The sequence below is a fragment of the Haemaphysalis longicornis genome, unplaced genomic scaffold (genome assembly GCF_048455015.1).
Source record: "Haemaphysalis longicornis isolate Haplotype H1 unplaced genomic scaffold, Haemaphysalis longicornis Haplotype H1 scaffold_8, whole genome shotgun sequence".
Taxonomy (NCBI): Eukaryota; Metazoa; Arthropoda; class Arachnida; order Ixodida; family Ixodidae; genus Haemaphysalis; species Haemaphysalis longicornis.
Window position 1 is genome coordinate 62,705,724 of NW_027526445.1, and position 18,340 is coordinate 62,724,063.

The following is an 18,340-nucleotide window of genomic DNA, read 5'->3' on the forward strand; positions in this document are numbered from 1 at the left end:
AAGGTTTTTTTTTAAACTCATTCAGGACCACCCGCCATTAGCTCAGCAGACAACGGGCGCATACCGAGAGGGAGCGCCGCCCAAAAAAGCCGCCTAAGCCCCGCACTGCACGTGCTGCGCGATAAATGCTGTCCACGTTGGGACAACTAAGAAGAGTAAGAAGAGAGAGGGAGGTGACGTTGAACGGCAGTACCAGTCTGGCCGTACCTTGAGATTGTCGTGTTCTGTTAACACATAGCGGTGGCGTAATTCAGTGGTTTTCTGTGTCGGCCCTCCATTGAACTTCACGCTTGTCACTTCGTAAATGTGCCTTTACATTTCTCTAAGCTGCGGCCTAGGACGGACGGGGCACTCGTCGCGTTCTCCGAACTCGTCGCGCCCCTGTGTAACTTGATCCCTGTCTTCCACGCGGTCCGACCGCTATGCGGCTCGCCGCTGGCTGCCGCTTGTGCCTTTCTCTGTCGCCATGTCCCGGCCCTTCAAAGGGCAAACAAAGTAGACTTATCACCGGTTTCTTTGTAAAAGCAATGCCTCACCGTTTAACGGTCTGTTCTGGGTGAACCCACGAAGCAAATGCCGGCCCAAGACCGCGTCCTTAGTTACTACACCACCACACCGCGGCTCTACCCATCGGTGCTCATGCATTGTGTGTATTTTGTTTGTCAGTTCTCTTTTATCCCAGCCGCAGCGGGCCGATAGAAACCTTTGGTCCCGCTGCCTTCCCCCACCCGAGCCGTTTTCTCACTAAAACCACCGCCGTTCCTTCTATTCTTCCTTTTTTTTTAAATTTAAATCCTCTCCACTCAGCAAGTGCCGTGTTGTTACCGGATTTTTTACGTTCTCTGGCGTATTCCCCTCCTTGATGAGGGAGAGGAAGAGAGACTCCCTCGCATGCAGTGTGCATAAGGATTCGATGTTCATTGTGGGATTGTCCCTGAGGAAGGAAGTTCCGCTTCCGAAACTGTCGGACTAATTTATAATAAACAAGTTAACCGCAAAGTTTTTCTTATCTTTTGCCTATATATATATATATATATATATATATATATATATATATATATATATATATATATATATATATATATATATATATATATATATATATATATATATATATATATATTTATATTTATATGTATTTATTTATATAAGCAGTAGAAGAATCTTCTGGAGGAGCCAGAAGAAATAGTTGATAAAATGGTTGACTCACGACTAAAACAAAAAGAGTGGGTTGCTGACGACTCCACTGAAAGACCATTCTTCATCTGATATGGCACCAGCGGCCTCCTTTCCGTAGTTTTTGTTCTTGTACTTTGGATTTCGTGTGTTGAGACGTTAGCTGCACCATTTGTTTTATTCCTGTCATTCGTAGCTGAAGAGTCTGTTTTTCATCAGCTTTCCGCACTGTCTTTTTTCAATGGAATGAAGCTGTTTATGGCTTTGCTTTTTAGAAAAGTGTTTGCCGCCTGAGCGGGACGGAATCTCGTGTTACTATGACACGTTGCTTTTTTGTTATTTTCATTCTTTTCTTTGCTGTGGAGAGATTGTGAGGAGCACAACGTCAAGAAAGTTTGTACGCACATGTATAGTGCCCTGTTCCTTCTCCCCAACCCACGAATGTTCATAACAATGGTTCACTCTAGCACACCTTCTGCACCTATATAAGCGCGCTTGCATCTAGGTTGTATGTTACTCAGACGAAGACTGGTCCGCCCGTTGAAATGTCAGTAAACTGCTGATTTTGTTTTAAGTGGTGAGGAAACAATTTTCTTAAATATTTTTTCTGCCTCCTCGAGAAGTTTCTTCCACCGCTAACTATCGACGACGGAACCAGCCACGACCACGACTGAAACATCATCTGGAATTGTCCCAAACTCCCTGCCTCCACGGTGATTACTGGTGACTCTCAGAACAAGCATCTGTACCACCACTTCGACCCCAACAGTCCACGTACGCCTGCCTTTATCACCCAATCCGGAACATGGATGAGCGACGTGCAGACACTCCTAGACTTCGTTCCGAAAACTGCGAAAACGATCATCCTGCACGTCGCAACAAACAAACTGGCAACCGTCAATGGATCCTCTGCCTTTGAGGGATACAAGACACACCGGGATTCAATCGGTAAAGAATGTCCGAAGGTATCTTGTGTGTACGTCCCCCAGGGGCTGCCAAGAAGCACGGACCGCCGCCTCAGGATCTCTAATTACCGGTGTGTTGGACCGTGAAACCGAGAGGCGTAGTTCTTCAATCGCCTTTACCGGAACTACTGCCGACGATCGATTACCCTGTTCTACGAAGATCACGGACGGCAGTTCCATCATGCGTCATGAGTTCTTGCAGCAGACAGCCTTCACTCAAGCTTCCAAGGCGTCGCTGTCATAGCCAGCCACGTCTATCGCATTTGAATCAGTAGGAGGGGCTCGTATAAACATGGTCTTCGGCCTGTCGCGCCAACTCCAAGTCGGCGGTGCCATCCCTCCAGGCCCCAGAATCACTGCCCCACAGCTACACCGCCGCAGACGTTGCCCCTGCAGCGTCTTCGACAACAGTTTCTTCGAGTCGGCAGCACAACCTCCACTGGAACACCTCAAAGTTTCCGCCCCACGCCTGGCAGGATTTGACTGTGCCCTACAGATGCCTGTAATGCAACTACACAAAATTTCTATGGAGAATTTTGAGATCCCAGAAAACTCACCAACAAACGTGTCCGATGTAAGACGCATGCCTCTACTCTTGCAAAGTACCTACATTCCTTCTTTTAGCCGAAGGTCTTGAAATCGAATTGAAACCAACCATGTCTGAGTTCTCGCCTGCGAACAAGAAAAAGTGGGAGAGTGTGCTCCAATCCGCTTCATTGCATCTGATTCGCATAATTGTCCATCACTACCAGAATAATTCTGAACTTATCGTAAGGAACGAAAAAAATTCTCTTTCCCCATCTCAGCCGGCATGAGCTCGAGTTATTGGTCTCGCACGAAATAAAGTTTCGAGATAAGCTATCTCAAGTCAAGGCCTGAAAATTCTCGCGTGATAATGTTATCCCTAAACCAGAAGGGCCCCCTGCTAGCACCTTTCAAGTCAAACAGCATGCAGATGTTACGAGTAGTAACATAGTCAACTCGTCAGATGCAGTTTTCTCTAACGCTGAATTGAGCACAATTTCCAGGGGTTTGAGTTGTTTCCCAACAGCAGGAGGCTTTTTAAAGTCAAGAAAACCTCGGAAAGCAAAGGGGAGGTTGTGGTACTTCTTTGAAACAGATAAAGAAACAACTTCCCGTTTGCTTTCCGAGGTTTTAATGACTGCCAACCCCTATTTCTGTGTCATTCCTACGAGCCCCTCATTTCCTATCCTGGTTCGCTACATGCACAGCGACGGCCTCTGTTTTGGCAGTCTTGGTGTCATAGGGAGCTTAAGAGGGTTCAACGCTGGTTGACCGCTCTCGACATGTCGTAGACACTCGAGTCACGGCCCGGGGATAAAAAGAATGTCCCTTTACCCTGAGTAGTCAGGGTGGCGCTGCGACCACCCCCAAGCACAGGAAAAAATTACATTGACATAAATACCCCAGAAAGCGGGGGGGGGGGCGGATCGCCCCGCCGGTAGCGTAGTGGTTATCGCACCAGACCGGTATTCTGGAGGTCGTGGGTTCGGTTCCCTCCTGGCGGGCATTCTTTTCTCCGCTTTCTTTCTTTCTTTCCAAATTCTTTATCTGTTTCAATGACCTACCGCAACCTCCCCTTTGGTTTCAGAGGTTTTCTGGACTGCCAACCCTTATTTCTATATATATATATATATATATATATATATATATATATATATATATATATATATATATATATATATATATATGTGTGTGTGTGTATATATATTTATATATATATATATAGAGAGAGAGAGGAGTGTATATAAATTTATATAATGTAATGCAGGTTTTTTGGCTCGGCAGCGGAAGTAGGAGAGGCACTCAGAAGTGTCAAAGGGATCGGTGTTCCAGGCGGCAGAATGTCTCGCGCACTTGACGAGCACCGATGACGATGCCGCTACGGTGGTTCACCCTGCTGCGTCGTCGTCGTCTTATGCAAAATTCAAGTTGTGAATCTCCTCGAGTGGCGTACGCCAATCACAATGACGATGCTGCCTGTTGTTGTGGTCGCGTAGCTTATGATTTCTCGGTAGTGCTCGTATGGTGGCAGCGCGCCGCTTGTTCGTCTTTCGCACTACAATATATATATATATATATATATATATATATATATATATATATATATATATATATATATATATATATATATATATATATATACACACATAGTGCACGACGCTTCCAGCGGAGCTCCTACATGCGCTGCTGATTCACTAGTGTGGCTATGGACACCGTCCAATACCCCCGGCTTTTCAAGCAAACTCCAAGCTAAATACGAGGGACTCTACCGAGTCGTCGAGCGAACTTCACCTGTTTATTACGTAATTGAGCCGGTCACTCTTCCTACAGATCGTCGTCGCCGTGGCCGCGAGACTGGTCATATTCAGCGCCTTAAGCCGTATTACGACCCGCTCGTCCTCCCCTCGCCTTGAGTCGCCAAGGATCGCTCCTTTTTTTCCCTAGGGCGTAATTGTAACAGAGGTAGTGGCCGTTAGAATGCGCGCCAGTGTGGCCAAAGGGGTGTGTGCTAAACTGAGACCGAGGTTGACTGTCAGGTGGCGTCAATCCCCCAACTGGGTTTATTTGCAAGGCTCAGTCATTAGAACCGCCCCATCGAGAACGATCTTGCTGAAAGACCTGCGCGTGGACTCCCGAGCTACCTTGTCCTCTGGTAAAATCAGCCCTCTTTACCACGCTCTAGCCGTTTGCTAAGAAACCCCATTATAATATATATATATATATATATACAAAGTAATATATACAAAGTATATATATATATATATATATATATATATATATATATATATATATATATTTTATATATATACATAGCAATCAATAATTCCCCACATTTGGTTTAAAAATACATAAGAAGGTAGACACACGCATGAAACCAATGATTTAACAAATGTTTCGACCGGGTTCGGGTTTTCGTCAGAGTGAATTCCTAAACGTTTACGGTAATTTCTTAAACGTTAACGCAAAAAACATCTAAGACTCAAAGATGCTTCCCGGCGACGACCCCACCGAAACAATTCTGGAATTCTGGCCGAAGACACAGAAGCTTGACCGGCGGGCAGGTCGCTTTCCTCGGATATTTGTGTAAGTGTATTTGCATCCGTGGATGATGTGTCGTAATCAGTGCCGCTCCGAGTACTTGGCGTGAATAAAAACTACTTTGTGGCCCCCTTTTTTTTTAATCGACCGTGTCAAACGTGTTGGTAGACGCCATCTTGCGGCTACTCTGTTTTGGTAGCCAAAGTACCTGTGTAGTCACAATAAACTGGACTGAACAAAGTGCACGCAAAAAATATATGCTACCGCCTTAACTAATAGAGATATAATACTGTGCCTCGGTAATTTATTTCTCAAGTTAGCCTCAACGCAAGCAGTATTACAAATGGTGATTGGAATGAAGAGTTACTCAAGGAGTGTTTCGATTACGTGAAAAGACGGTCGAAATGCATTGCTAAATAAGGAAAATTACTGCTTTTTTGTGCAAAATAATGCTTAGAAATTCAACTAATAGAAAAGATGTTTTAGTGCACTGGCGAAGGAGCGATAAGGCTGATGCAACAAATGGCAGTAACCTTGATAGACAAACTAAAAAAGCACATTTTCTCCAAAATCTTTTTAAAACCGATAGATGACCCTCCGGGGTGGATCAGGGGCTAAGGCGTTGCGCTGCTGACTATCAGATCGCGGGTTCCATTCCGGGCTGCTAAGGCGGCTTTTCTGAGGGGTGCGAAAATCAGAAATCCAAGTTTCTGCGACATTTCTGGGCACAATAAAGATCCACTCCATGAAGCACTCCACAAAGGCGCGCCTCATCACCTGCGCTACGTCGGCGCATTTAACCCTACAATCAACAAATGAACAACCGATAGACGGAATTCCCTGGATGTGTATTGGATATACCGTCGACCTGTGGTGCACTGCGATAGCTCTTTGCTGAAGTGATGCCTAAAGAAAGTTTACGTTTACTACTTGCCTTTGTGTTTAGATCCATAACCTGACATATGCATAGCATAACAACGGGCTGCGTTTTGGTGGTTTAATTTTCATTCTGCAAAATCAAGAAGTGGCAGCTGAACAATCTGTCCACTCTGCTGATGCTATTGTATAATTTTTTACAGAGTGGGCTGTCTTGACAAGCAAACTGCCTAAAGACTGCAAAATCATACCGCGTGAAGATCCCTGCAGAGCCGAATTTACCACATGGTTCTATAATATTACTTCAAGATCTTGTGAACTTCTCAGGGGATGCTACATGACAAAAGTGTTTGGAAGTTTACTTGAGTGCAACAAGAAATGTAGGAGTAAGTACGAAGTTTTCGGCCACCGAAAAAAGTACAGTGGGCGCCTGATTAGAACGCACATTGAAATAGCGGCACTGACAAGGAAACAATGGAGTATGTATCACATGTACAATTTTGTGAGATATTTTAAATGTGCAAACGTAAAAAATATAGCAGGCCTAATGCCACATCGTTTCGCAGCTTTCGACAAAATATAGTAACTTCAAAAGCAATGTGTCTCCACAGTTTTCTAAAGAGGTTTTTCCCCATAATTTTAAATGTTTTGAAACTATGGTCACTTCAGATCACGGGGTCAGTGGCTGTACAATGCAGAGTTGTCCTGGCTGTGTCGAAGGTATGTTACTATTCAAGTCGCTGATAAAAGACCCGAAAGGTGCATACACCTGACAGGCTGCTGAGAGCCAGCACGTGGTGTAGTCCAGTAGTTAGATTGGTGGCAAGATGAGCAGTAACTAATATATTACACAATTCGCCAATGGGTGAGACGAGAAGTAGTGACTCCGGATTTGGGCACAGGTCTTTTCTCATCTGAGGTGCCAAACAAAGCATTACCGGCATCCAGTGGTGCAGGAATTTTGCTGGCGTAGTGCGCCCTGCCGAAGCTGGAATTAGTGCCTGCACCGATAAGGATGGTGCTTTGAAGATGAGACAAGGCTTCGAAAAGGCTGCATGGTGGTGCTATAGACAGAGACAACTTAAGAATGGCAACGTAAGTTTCCCCTGTGCCTCACCACCACGGGTGGCTGTTGCTCCGTTGGGCGCAAAAAGTGATTTTCTGCGAGTATGTTGAACGCGACACAAGTCATTTACGGGATTGATCACGCTGAATCGGCTTTTAAATTCCCGCAGTGGATAAAAAAAGACTAGGTGTGAAAAAAACACCATGTTCCGCTTAAAGCTTAATCTCGTATCCATACGCGCGCGCGCGTTGCCATCCGCGAGTGCGCTTTCAGGGAATGATACACTACAACAGATAATGCCTTTCTTAGTTTGTACCCTAGTATAGAATAAGTGTCGGACTTTGTACTAGCTGTAACTTTAATGGTCTGACAACATCGCGAGAGCGAATGGGTGGCACGATAGGCGTGGTTGTTGGTTCTCCCGGAAGCTGTGGAGGCTAAAAGGAGGTCGAAAGGCCTCACGACGGGGCATCTGCTCCAAAGCATTTTTGACTGTATTTAAAGGGCAAATTTATACCTGTAAACATGCATAGTCTGGTAGCGTTTTCGTCCCGAAGACTTTTTGAGAGAGCACAGACCGACAAGCGCAAGATACTCCGTAAACAGCGTTAAGTGACGGGCGAGAAGGTGGCGACCCAAACACCACGGCCAAAGTAACGCCAAATTGCCCCTGTTCAATTATCATGTAAGTTCTCTAGACCAGAGTACCTGAGCGGCTTGCGTAAACAGCGCTCTCTTTATGCTTTCCATTCCTCTGAGAATAGTCCATCAATCTCACCACGGAGGCCCAGTTGCTTTGGTGTAGATCTGAACTTGTCTCGTGATATTGGCCAAGCACTGGAGCACATTCGGCGGGGACTTCGAACCCTTCCAAAGCATGTGTGCACTAACCCGACCAGGCGTAATATGTGCCCAAATACATCAGCTCTAAGAGAGGAGGGGGAAAAGGGCAATTATAGTAGAAGTGCTGCTAGAATGGCAGAAAAACGATTCGAGGCTAAGGAAACGGCAAAGATTCTTCAACAAAAGAAGGTGTGTCGTCGGGGATTTCTCGCATGCCGTTTTTGCTATCAATGTGGCTATATATTTTAATCGTTTTTATAGCAAGTGGTACGTTTAAGTGGAGCTTAGGTTTGCCCCATATTATGCACGCGAGGACTTCGTCAATACCTTTGAGATGTTCCTGAAACACCGACCTCAAAGCAACTGTGTTCCACAGAACCCAATCTAGTCGTACAGTTTACTTGCAGAATCTTCTGGAGCATTTTGGATGCCGAAGGGCATCACAGTAAGTCCATAGACACGCTAAGGTATGGAGAACGCTGTTTTTTAACGCCACACGTTAGCATGAGTATCATCCAGTAGCCGTAAAGGAGCGTAAGGGTGCGAAATTATTCTGCGCCTTGGAGGGAGTAAAGCGCGTCATCAATCCTGGCATTGTGGATAAGCTTAGCGGGTGCTTTGTGGATATATACGCAATCAACGCAGAAGAGCAGCGTGCCATCTTTTTTAAACGAATACGATTGCCGGTTACTACAAAGTGCACGATCAGGCGAGCAACGGTGAGTTAAAAAAAAACGTACCAAATGTTTATTGAATATATTTTATGTAGGAGAGGATACGCAGAAATGGCGGTGGCGAACATTGGTATAATTATCACTTACAAAGAATCCTAAGGATTCTGTCGTTCGCACGAAAACTTTGAATGTGTATAAGAGATAGAATGTTGCTCGTTTGAAACTGCAGTGCCAGTAGTCTCTGCGCGATATGAAGTCAGGGCTGATAGTAAGCTCGGGAACAGAGGGGATTGGAGCCTCTGCTAAAGGAGTGAAAGCGCCAGTTCAAGTGGAGCTCCAGAACAGAGAAAGTGAGTGTGGTGTCCGATACAGATAATATTAAAGCCCCGTTCCTGAGTAGGCATTGTTGAACTTTGGTGATCTGTAGAGAGAATAGCGCACGTCTTTCGGAAAATTAAATGAACCATGTAGAAACTGCGATGCATTTAGAAAGGCATACCTAAAGAATGACAAGCATGTCGCGGTGAACTGGTACTGCAAAAACGGAATGATTGTGTTCGTGGGTCATGAGTGTCGCACAGAATTAACTTAACACAAATGTAACGGCTCCAGTTTCAGCAAGTATTGAATGTTGAGTGCTCTGTATGCTGGTGCGTGGTTGTGTGCAAACAGATAAAACAAACATTGAAAAGATAGAGTACAAAGGCAACAATCATGTAAGGGAACAAACATAGTTTCGTACAATCGATGCGGCTACAAAATTCATCAATAGAAACGGGAACTGTAGTGGACTCACACCCGGATGGAGGTCTTGTTGGCGTCAGGCGATGAAGGAACGTGCTACACCGTTTGCTTTGCGACACCGATTACGCTATGTCTCCGTAGACTCAGAATACACGTTGCACTGCCAGATTATTTTTAACCGAAACACCTGCAACCGATATTTGGCCAACATTGGATAACGTTTTTACCGAAATACTAACCACGCAATGAATGCCGCTTTTCCTCAAAACTGCATTGTCTGGCTATCGGGCGGCTGCGTATTATTGTGCACCACATGGTGGAGAGGTAAAGCGTCGTTGGTGAACAAGGGCGGAGGGCGCCGTGGCCGTTCCAGAGGTTTCAGGGAAGCTGGGCAGAAGTCTGGGATTGGAAAAAAAACATGACATTTTCGAAGACTGATAAGCTCATTGATAGTTGATGTGAAGCGCTCTATTTTGTCGCGTTTGCTGATGGCACAACTACTTCGTTCGTCTTGCTGGCACCAGAGATATAACTGGGCGACGTGACCACGTACCTGGCAATATGTCACACACGTCCACTAGGACGAGCCTCTGGACACCATGTTTTCATGAAAGGCCACGGCGCCTGAGCAGGAGAAAACGCCAATCTAAAACTCACCTGCAGGCAAAAAGTAACCGTGCCGATAAGGAGAGGTTATCATCCAGCTACTTGAGAGGCGGATTCTGCGGACAAAGTAGCCGCGCGATCACAGACTGCTTGATTTAGTATACTAGCACAGTTATTTCACGATGCAAGCGGGAGGGGAAGACCTCTTTTCAGAAGACAGGGGGGGTTGTCATTGTTTTCTCCAAAATATATACCGTCAAGTATTCGAGAGAAAGTTTCAACCACGCAGCGCAGTACCGATATTTCCGGCTGATGACGCACTAACTTAATGTTTAAGGTATTGAGAGGTTGTCGTCACACCCGAAGCGGGCGAGAGCAGCGAATGCGAACTTTTGCTTAGTTTTAAAATTGGCTATACCTGATCATAGCATAGGCGTATTGGAACACGAATATCTTCGAAACGTTTACTTAACAATATCCTCGGAAAGAAGACCGCCTAAACGGAGACTTAGTTCTTTTCCAATCATCGCTCCCAGTCAGGAAGTCAGCTCGGAAGTCGTAATCTCCAACTCTTGTTTATCCCACACAGACCAAAAAGCAACTTTATAACTCGTCGCAAAAAACTTTTTTCCTCTATGTTTGGTTCAGTTGGCACTGGTGTTTCTATCGTAGTGTTGAGTAGCGCAACGATGTACAACACCATATTTCTGTTTTCTCGATGTCATTCGTGAACCTGAAAGGTATTCCCAATTGGAGTACCATGCTCTATTTTTTAGCGAAATTTATAGAGCACTGCGTGTTGTCGAAAATCTAAAGAGCCTGCTTCATCTACGTGGATGAGCTGCAATATATGCGATTTCGCAGATAGTGGTTGCTACGTCGCACAATTTATCATATTAACTCACCTTGTACAAGCCGGTGAAGCTGCTCGTCCAACGCACCTGTTCATAATTTCTGGCGGAAATTACCATTGAATTGCGAATTGTTTTTTTTTATGGCAGCCTGCCATATCGGCTTATATTGTGTCCTCTTTCGATCTCCCGCGGTACATGCAATAAACAGAGTGAAAATTCGTGATGGCAAGAAAAGAAGTGCCGCTTGAACCATTCACGAATACTAACATTGTTACGGTCTACAACCGCTATCAAGAAATGTGAAAGATCCCCTGGTGGAGAGCGCTGTCTTTTGGACTTTTGGAGGAATATGGTTCACAAGCCTTTTGGTATGGTGAACCATATTTTTCCAAAAGCCAGGAATAAGTTGCGATAAACTATCACAGATATTCCATGTGTTTCGTTGTCGGCGTAATGCAATATCAAGCTGAATATAATAAATTCCTTGAATATTGAGTTCCGCACTCGGTTGTAGCTGGTGCAGACATGACCATCAGCACACCACAAGCACAAGAAGTTAAAGGGACACTAAAGTGATATGTAAACATTGCGGGATTACTAGCGCAAATTGTAGTCCGGAGTCCCCAGGCCATGTTTCGACCACTCTAGGCGCGTTTACGCGATTTTATTTAGTAGAAAAACTAATTCGAAAATGCTGTCCTCCTCTCTTTACGCTCGCCCATTTTCTGTGGCGTTTTCGTGTGACATCAGGAGGGGATGAGCTGGCAATTGGCTGCGCCACGGCTGCGCTACTGCACGGCTCCCCGGACGACAGAGTCAGTCGGCCCAGCGTTTCGTCCGCCGGCCGCCGGCAGGTCGTCGCAATCAAGGAGGTTAAAAAAAAAATTGCGTGGTCGCAATTCGTTTGCTTAGTTGAAACGAAGCCAGGACACGTTTGTGAATGGAAGAATGTGCCTTTCTTTACTTGGTTTGTTTGTACACTGTATCTAGCTCCAAGTCAAGTTTGCTTCACACAAGTGCTGCACAAGCGCACATGCGACGCTTCGCTGACTGGTACGCCAGTAGGAAAATATAAGGCCTCTTGAAGGCGGGAGAAGAGTCAGCGAAGTCAATATAGGTACTAAGGAAATAAAATCAACTGATATTTTTCCCGTACAGCGTAAAACTAGGGTGCGGGAAGCACTTTTTTGCGCTGGGCGAACAACCACAGCGGTCAGCAGCACGACAACGTTGAGCACGACTACGCATCTGCGAACGCTTTTCCGTCTACGAAATGCAATTGCTAGACGTGAGCTACTGTGGAAACTCGGGCGACGCTTACTGCACGATCGCAGTACAACAAATAGTCACCTAAGCTGCTTGAAATGCCAAAACTAAATAAAAGTGTAAACCGGTTGTACAATATATACCCTATATTAGCAAGGCCTCCGCGTCCCGCTCCGTGGCTGAGTAGTCTGGGGTGCTGGGTATGTCACCGCAAATGTTTTGCAAGTCACGAGTTCGAATCCCCGCGGGTACGTGCTTTTTTTTTTTTTTTTTTTTTGTAAGTTAACTTTTTTGTTTTCCGCCGATGTTTTCTATATTGAGTTCACCTTTTTTTGGGCCGCAACGTTCATGGCTACACGAACTAGTTCACAAAACGCGCGCAGGCTGGCACATGCATGGCGCGCTAGCGAGTTCTCGTTGGCGTGCTGTTGCCATAAGCACCGACTGCTTGCAGGCAGTGGGCACAAGCCAGAATGAACAGACCCTTGGCCTGGTGCGAACACGCTTTTTACGATACAGGCATGAGGGAGGCAAGCTCCAATTATGGGGGAAAAGCGCATGACATTTGGGCGTCTACGGGTACGCGGAGGGCGTTCATGCACTGCGTAGGTTTCGGCTAGTGAATGCTACGATTCCAAGCCGTCCTAGGAGGCTTATCTTTATGCATTTTTACAGCTGACAACATGGCAGAAGCGCGGTACGATGATTACTGAGTCATTGAGAATGCCCATCCAACAACGCCACCGGTTGTGTTTTACAGAACCGAAACCGAAACCGAAACTTGTTTGGTTGCTCACCTTGGGCATCGTCCAATCACGGTGCCCGCTCCTCCTAACGTCACAGCTTTAGTTGGTGCGGCCGCCGCAAACCGCGCATGGTAGTTTTTCTTCTTTCGCGCTTTGTAAAATAATTACCGATTTGTTAATCGTAAAAACAATGAAAAGTGTGCTAATTTGAGCCAGTCTACACAGTGCAAGCAAAAACGGGAGCTTGACAAATTCACTTCAGTGTCCCTTTAAAGGGAGAGCGGCTGCAACGCGATGATGCTAGCAAACTTACCTCTTATCCGCTAGGAGGCAAAACCTAAAGAAATACACATAAACCAATAGCGAGTAGTGCCGTAGAACGCAAACAAAGGAAGGAAAAACACTCTGCGTCCAAGTCCCGCTTTACTATGGGCGTCTTTACTCTTCTTGGTTTCCAGACATCTTGGTGTCTTAACCTAGTTGCGCATTGTTCTCTTGCTTGCGACAAGCATCCGGGAGAAGAAAAGCCCACCTTCGACCGATTTATGGGCAAACAAACTACACGGCGGGCTGTACGCAAACGAAGCTGGCCCAGAAAGTAACAAGGATTGCTTCAATGTTTGACTTCTGATTTGGTGATCGGAACTTGCTTGAAAGTTTTGCTGCGTGCGATGCTTAACAGCGAGACAGTAACACCGAGCTTGACCAGCTAATTCTCAAGAAGCTTTTAAAGGGACACTGAAGTGATCTGTACACAACGGGGTTACTAGCGCTAATCGTAGTCAGAAGCATCCTCGCACACTTTCTGTGGTGTTTTCGTGTGACGTCAAGATGACTTGGCTTGACTGAGCTACTGCTCGGCTCACCGTCCTTTCGGCAGAGTCAGTCGGCCCAGCGTTTAGTCTGCCGGCCTCCGACGGGTCGTCGCAATTCGTTCGCTCAGTTTAAATAAAGGTACGACACGTTTGTGAATGGAAGAATGGGTCTTTCTTTACTTTGTTAATTTGTACACTTTATCTAGCTCCAAATCAAGGTCCTTCCACACAAGCGCTGCAGAAGCCTATATCGCCGCTTCGCTGACTGGTACGCTAGTAGGAAAATATAAGTCCAGTTGAAGGCGGGTGAAGAGCCAGTAAGTCAATATAGGTACTAAGGAAATAAAATGACTCATACTTCCACCGTACAGCGTAATTCTAGAGAGCACAAAAGCACTTTTTTGCGCTGAGAGAACAAGCACAGAGGCAGCGGCACGACCACCCATCTGCGAACGCCTTTTTGTCTAAGAAATGCAATTGCTACATATGAGATATTGTGAAAATTTTGGGTACGCTTACCTAAGTCACCTAAGCTGTTTGAACTGCCAAAACTAAACGACAGTGTAAACTTTTTATATTTTGTACACCTTATATTTCACACGCTGGCAGACGTAAGCGATGGGCCATGGCTTAGTTCAATAACGAAAATAAAGGGCCATGGCAGAGTGGTCTGGAGCGCTGGAGAAGTTATTTTCGCAAAGTCACATGTTCGAATCCCAGATTTTGCATATTTTTTGTAAGTTGGCTTTCTCGTTTTCGGCAGATGTTTTCGATACTAAGTTCATCATTTTTGGGCCGTAACGTTTGCTTGACGAAAGCGTTTGCAAAACTAGCGCAGACTGATACTGACGGGCTAGCAAGTTCTCGTTGGCATGGTGTTGCTTCAAACACAGACTGCTTGCGGCCGGTTCACACTGTCCCAAAGTAGACGAGCCTTGGCCTGTAGCGAACATACTTTTTACCATACAGGTATGAGTGAGGCAAGATCCAAAAATGTGGGAAAGCGCATGGCATTTGAGCATCTCCGGTGCCGCAGAGGGTGTTCATCTACTACGTAGGCCTCGGCACCTGATTGTTACGATTCTAAGCCGTCCAGCAAGGCTTATCTTAGGCGTTTTACAGCCGACAAGGCAGAAGCGCGGTACGACGATTACTGAGATGTCGAGAATGCCCATCCAAGAATGCCGTAGAATGTCATCCATGTTGTTTTACAGAACCGAAACAGAAACTTGTTTTAATGTAAACCTTGGACATCTTCCAATCGCGGTGCATCTCCTCCCATAGTTACCGCCTTTATTTGGTGCGGGCGCCGCACACTGGGCATGGTAGTAGTTTTTCTTCTTTTTTTGACTAAATATAAATGCTTCGAGCTGACCAAATGTATTACTTATAGGTTCTGCACACGCTTTATAAGCAATAAACCCACAATAAAGTTAACAATAAATCTTCTGGCTACCCTCTGAGGCATACAATACAGCACACTCCAAAAATAAGAACGAACTATAGTGAGCAATCGTCCTGTACCAGTCAACTGAAATATTAAAAATATTGAGAGAAAAATTAAACTTCGACGCCAGTGAACTTGCGTTTAAAAAACAGGTCAAAGATGTGTTCTTTAGGAAACAGGCTTGCAATACTAATATATAAATAACGGTTTGAAATATAAGTCTACATGTTCCCCTAAACGTCGAAATAAAAGCAATTACAAAAAAAAATCCATTCACACGTAATAGTGACATAATAGTGTTCCTGATAAAACTTCATGCGTACAAATTACTGCGTTTATGTTACACTGTGGTCCTTCTGTGAATTTTAAACGTACGCTTTGTATAATACATAGCATATGTACTAATTAATTTGCTTTGTGATATTTGTCTATTACAATTTTGCTATTATGCTTCAATTTGTGAACAGACGTATTTTGTAAACTAAAAATCGGGTGGCTGAGGCCCCTTTCAGGCCATGTCCGCCTTTCGTCTCAGCCTCCTCTTGGTTATGCCCAGAAATAAAAATCAAATACTCTAGTACTCAAGTAGGAGCCGGTCTACGCAGTGCAAGCAAAACCGGGAATTTGACAAATTCACTTCAGTGTCACTTTAAAGCAAAGCTTTCTACCTCTACCTTCCAAAGGTTTTTGTGGCGTCTGGGACAAGAAACTCCCAACGTGGTCGGGGAGGGTAAGCCAGCTTTCAGTCACGAATCACAGTGTAGACGGCGCGGCATATGGTTACGCAGCCTTCCCCGCGCCCAGGTTCCTGTTCTCATCGGCGGGTGCGTCGGCGGACAGCTTTGTCGTAACCTTTACCGGCGGTTGTTTTTTGGGCTGTTGTGGCGCAGCTTCGAGTTCATTCCGCGCTTCCTTCGCACGGCTCGATTACGTCTCCTACAGCAACACTTAGGGTACCCTGACTCGACGGAATTTAGTGGTCGTACGGCAACGATACGTAAGGCTTCGTTTGCAAAGAGTGAAAACACAATGTAGAGTTCATATACAGACACCTGGCCGCTGGACGGACACTACCTTTTGCGCACTATTTGCCATGAATGGGGTGCTGTTTTCTAAATTGCTAAATACCAATGCGGTTGTGTTTTCTGAGCTGCTACAAAAGACGCAAAGAGAAGCTGGTTTTTATAATTAGCAATTATAAAAGTTCCCTCAGCCTTCTCAAAATTTTCGAACTTATTGAACTAGCTAGTTTAAATCAGTATATATGGCAATTACTAAGCTTGCGTGCCAAATCGTTTCGGTGTCTACTCTTAAATCACGCGGAAGCATAGCTCTGAGCTAGCACATCAGAATGGCTAGGTCACACTGTCTCCCTCTTTGAAAGGCACTCGTTGTTTTCTTTCTGCCGACGCATGGCCGGGCTACACCAGCGGCGTCCGCCCCTCTAGCCCGGCAATGGCCGAAGCTTTGGGTTTCGGGGCACCACTCCTGTAAATTACAGGTAACGGCTGCCAGTCTCTGGTTTCACTCTTTGTAGAGCCACGTGTGTAACTTCAAGTGACGTAGCATGGGGAACTGGGGGTGTTGTTTAAAGCTTCGATTGTCAACCACCTTCGCAGCGCCGATTTGAGGCAATTTTTTGAGACGGTGTTTCAAGCGCTTGCATTGCAACAACGTAGCATCAGCACGTTATTGAGTTTAAGAACCGTGATGTGGGCTCACAAGAATTAGCCTCCAAAACCATTACGGACAGTTCTCATTCAGATACCGCCTTCCGGGACGACCTTCAGTCAGCTATTTTCTTACGTGGGCCACAGGCTCGAAAGGTTGACGTAACGCCCTTAAAGGCAAAATAAGTAAATTGCTTCTTTTTTTGGGAGCAGTTGGAAATCACCATCGACAAAAACCCGGCATTAAGAGCAATGGAGAAGTTCTGCTCCCTAAAGAAGCATTTGTCGGGAGAGGCTGCGTCACGCATTGCTAACCTTAAGACAAATAAACATGCTTCCCTTAAGGTATGGCGGCTGTTTCTGTATCGACCAAGAACATCTCTGTTGTCTGTGATACCTGGAAGCTTAGAAGCCGCCTTCTGAATAAGCCGGAGTGCGAATACTTTATGGCACGCCGCAATGTCACATCCGGAGATAAAAAATTTTGAAGGTAGCTAATACATGGCATGCCTAAATGCGTACTGAAGTTTTCGTGGAGCCTACCACCGGACATTGTGATCGAGTACAATTGGTGTTCAGCGACCATCCAGCTGTTTTACGATGCAGCAGAAGACCACGGGACTTTGGCTGATAACTCTCATTTAGGTGAAAGGTGAAAGTGACAAGTGCCAGGTAATGTTTCAAGGGAAACAGTAGGGGTTTCACGAAAAAATACAGCAAAAATGGTTTATTCAGCTGATCCATTTCTATGACAGTGACGGTATTCTAATTGCTGCTGACACCGCGCCCTTAAAAGGAAAATACTACTGGTTTTTCTGAAGTATGCAATAAAGCTTAGCAATGCACTTGAAAGGTGACTGACAATGAGGAAATTCGAATTTTTCAAAGAGAATCCTGCTGCCACAGATGCACGACCAAGGAACACCGCTCAGAGGACTGGAAATGACGGGTCTTATTCTCCACATGACAACAGAGACACGCTTCATAACTGGGCTTGCCCTCAACAACCGGGAATCCACAATCAAAGCCTGATACGGATAAAGATTACTGCGCGCCTGCGCACTGGAGAAGAACCCTCAAGCATAGCAAGAGTCACTGCTGCAGACTTTTTGTGCATGAACTGTCTACAGAAGGCACGACATTTCCTTCACTAAGTCATTGACGGCAGCAACCAGTGCAGTGTTTTACACAAAGATACCTCTAGAAAACTGAAGTTGCCAGTTGAAGGTGAAATGAGCCTTCCTATCAACACGTTCGGATGCAATAGCCGAAGCAAAAGTTGCAAATAGCGTAACGTCTGACTAAAAGTCCATAGTGAATTCGATGATTGAGAATACGCCCTGCAAGTTGTTGAAATTCGTGATATATGCCAGGGTATTCAAACATTCTTGACTGACGTTGCTGCCGCACAGAAGAAACTGAAAAAAGAAGGGCGATTCAGGGAAATTTGGTTGGACCACTGGCGACGAGAGTATTCGACACTTCACAATAGCTGATCAGATGCGGCTTATTCTGACAGCTGAAATTAC

General features: G+C 45.4%; 1 protein-coding gene across 1 annotated transcript in view; it reads left to right on the forward strand.

Moving 5' to 3' along the window:
* Window positions 1-18,340, forward strand: part of LOC144149787 (carboxypeptidase inhibitor SmCI-like) — a 196,399-nt gene that overhangs the window by 41,637 nt on the left and 136,422 nt on the right. Inside the window, exon 2 of the mRNA XM_077681430.1 lies at window positions 6,284-6,466. Coding sequence (XP_077537556.1) covers window positions 6,284-6,466 — 183 coding nt within the window. The remainder of the gene's footprint in view (window positions 1-6,283; window positions 6,467-18,340) is intronic.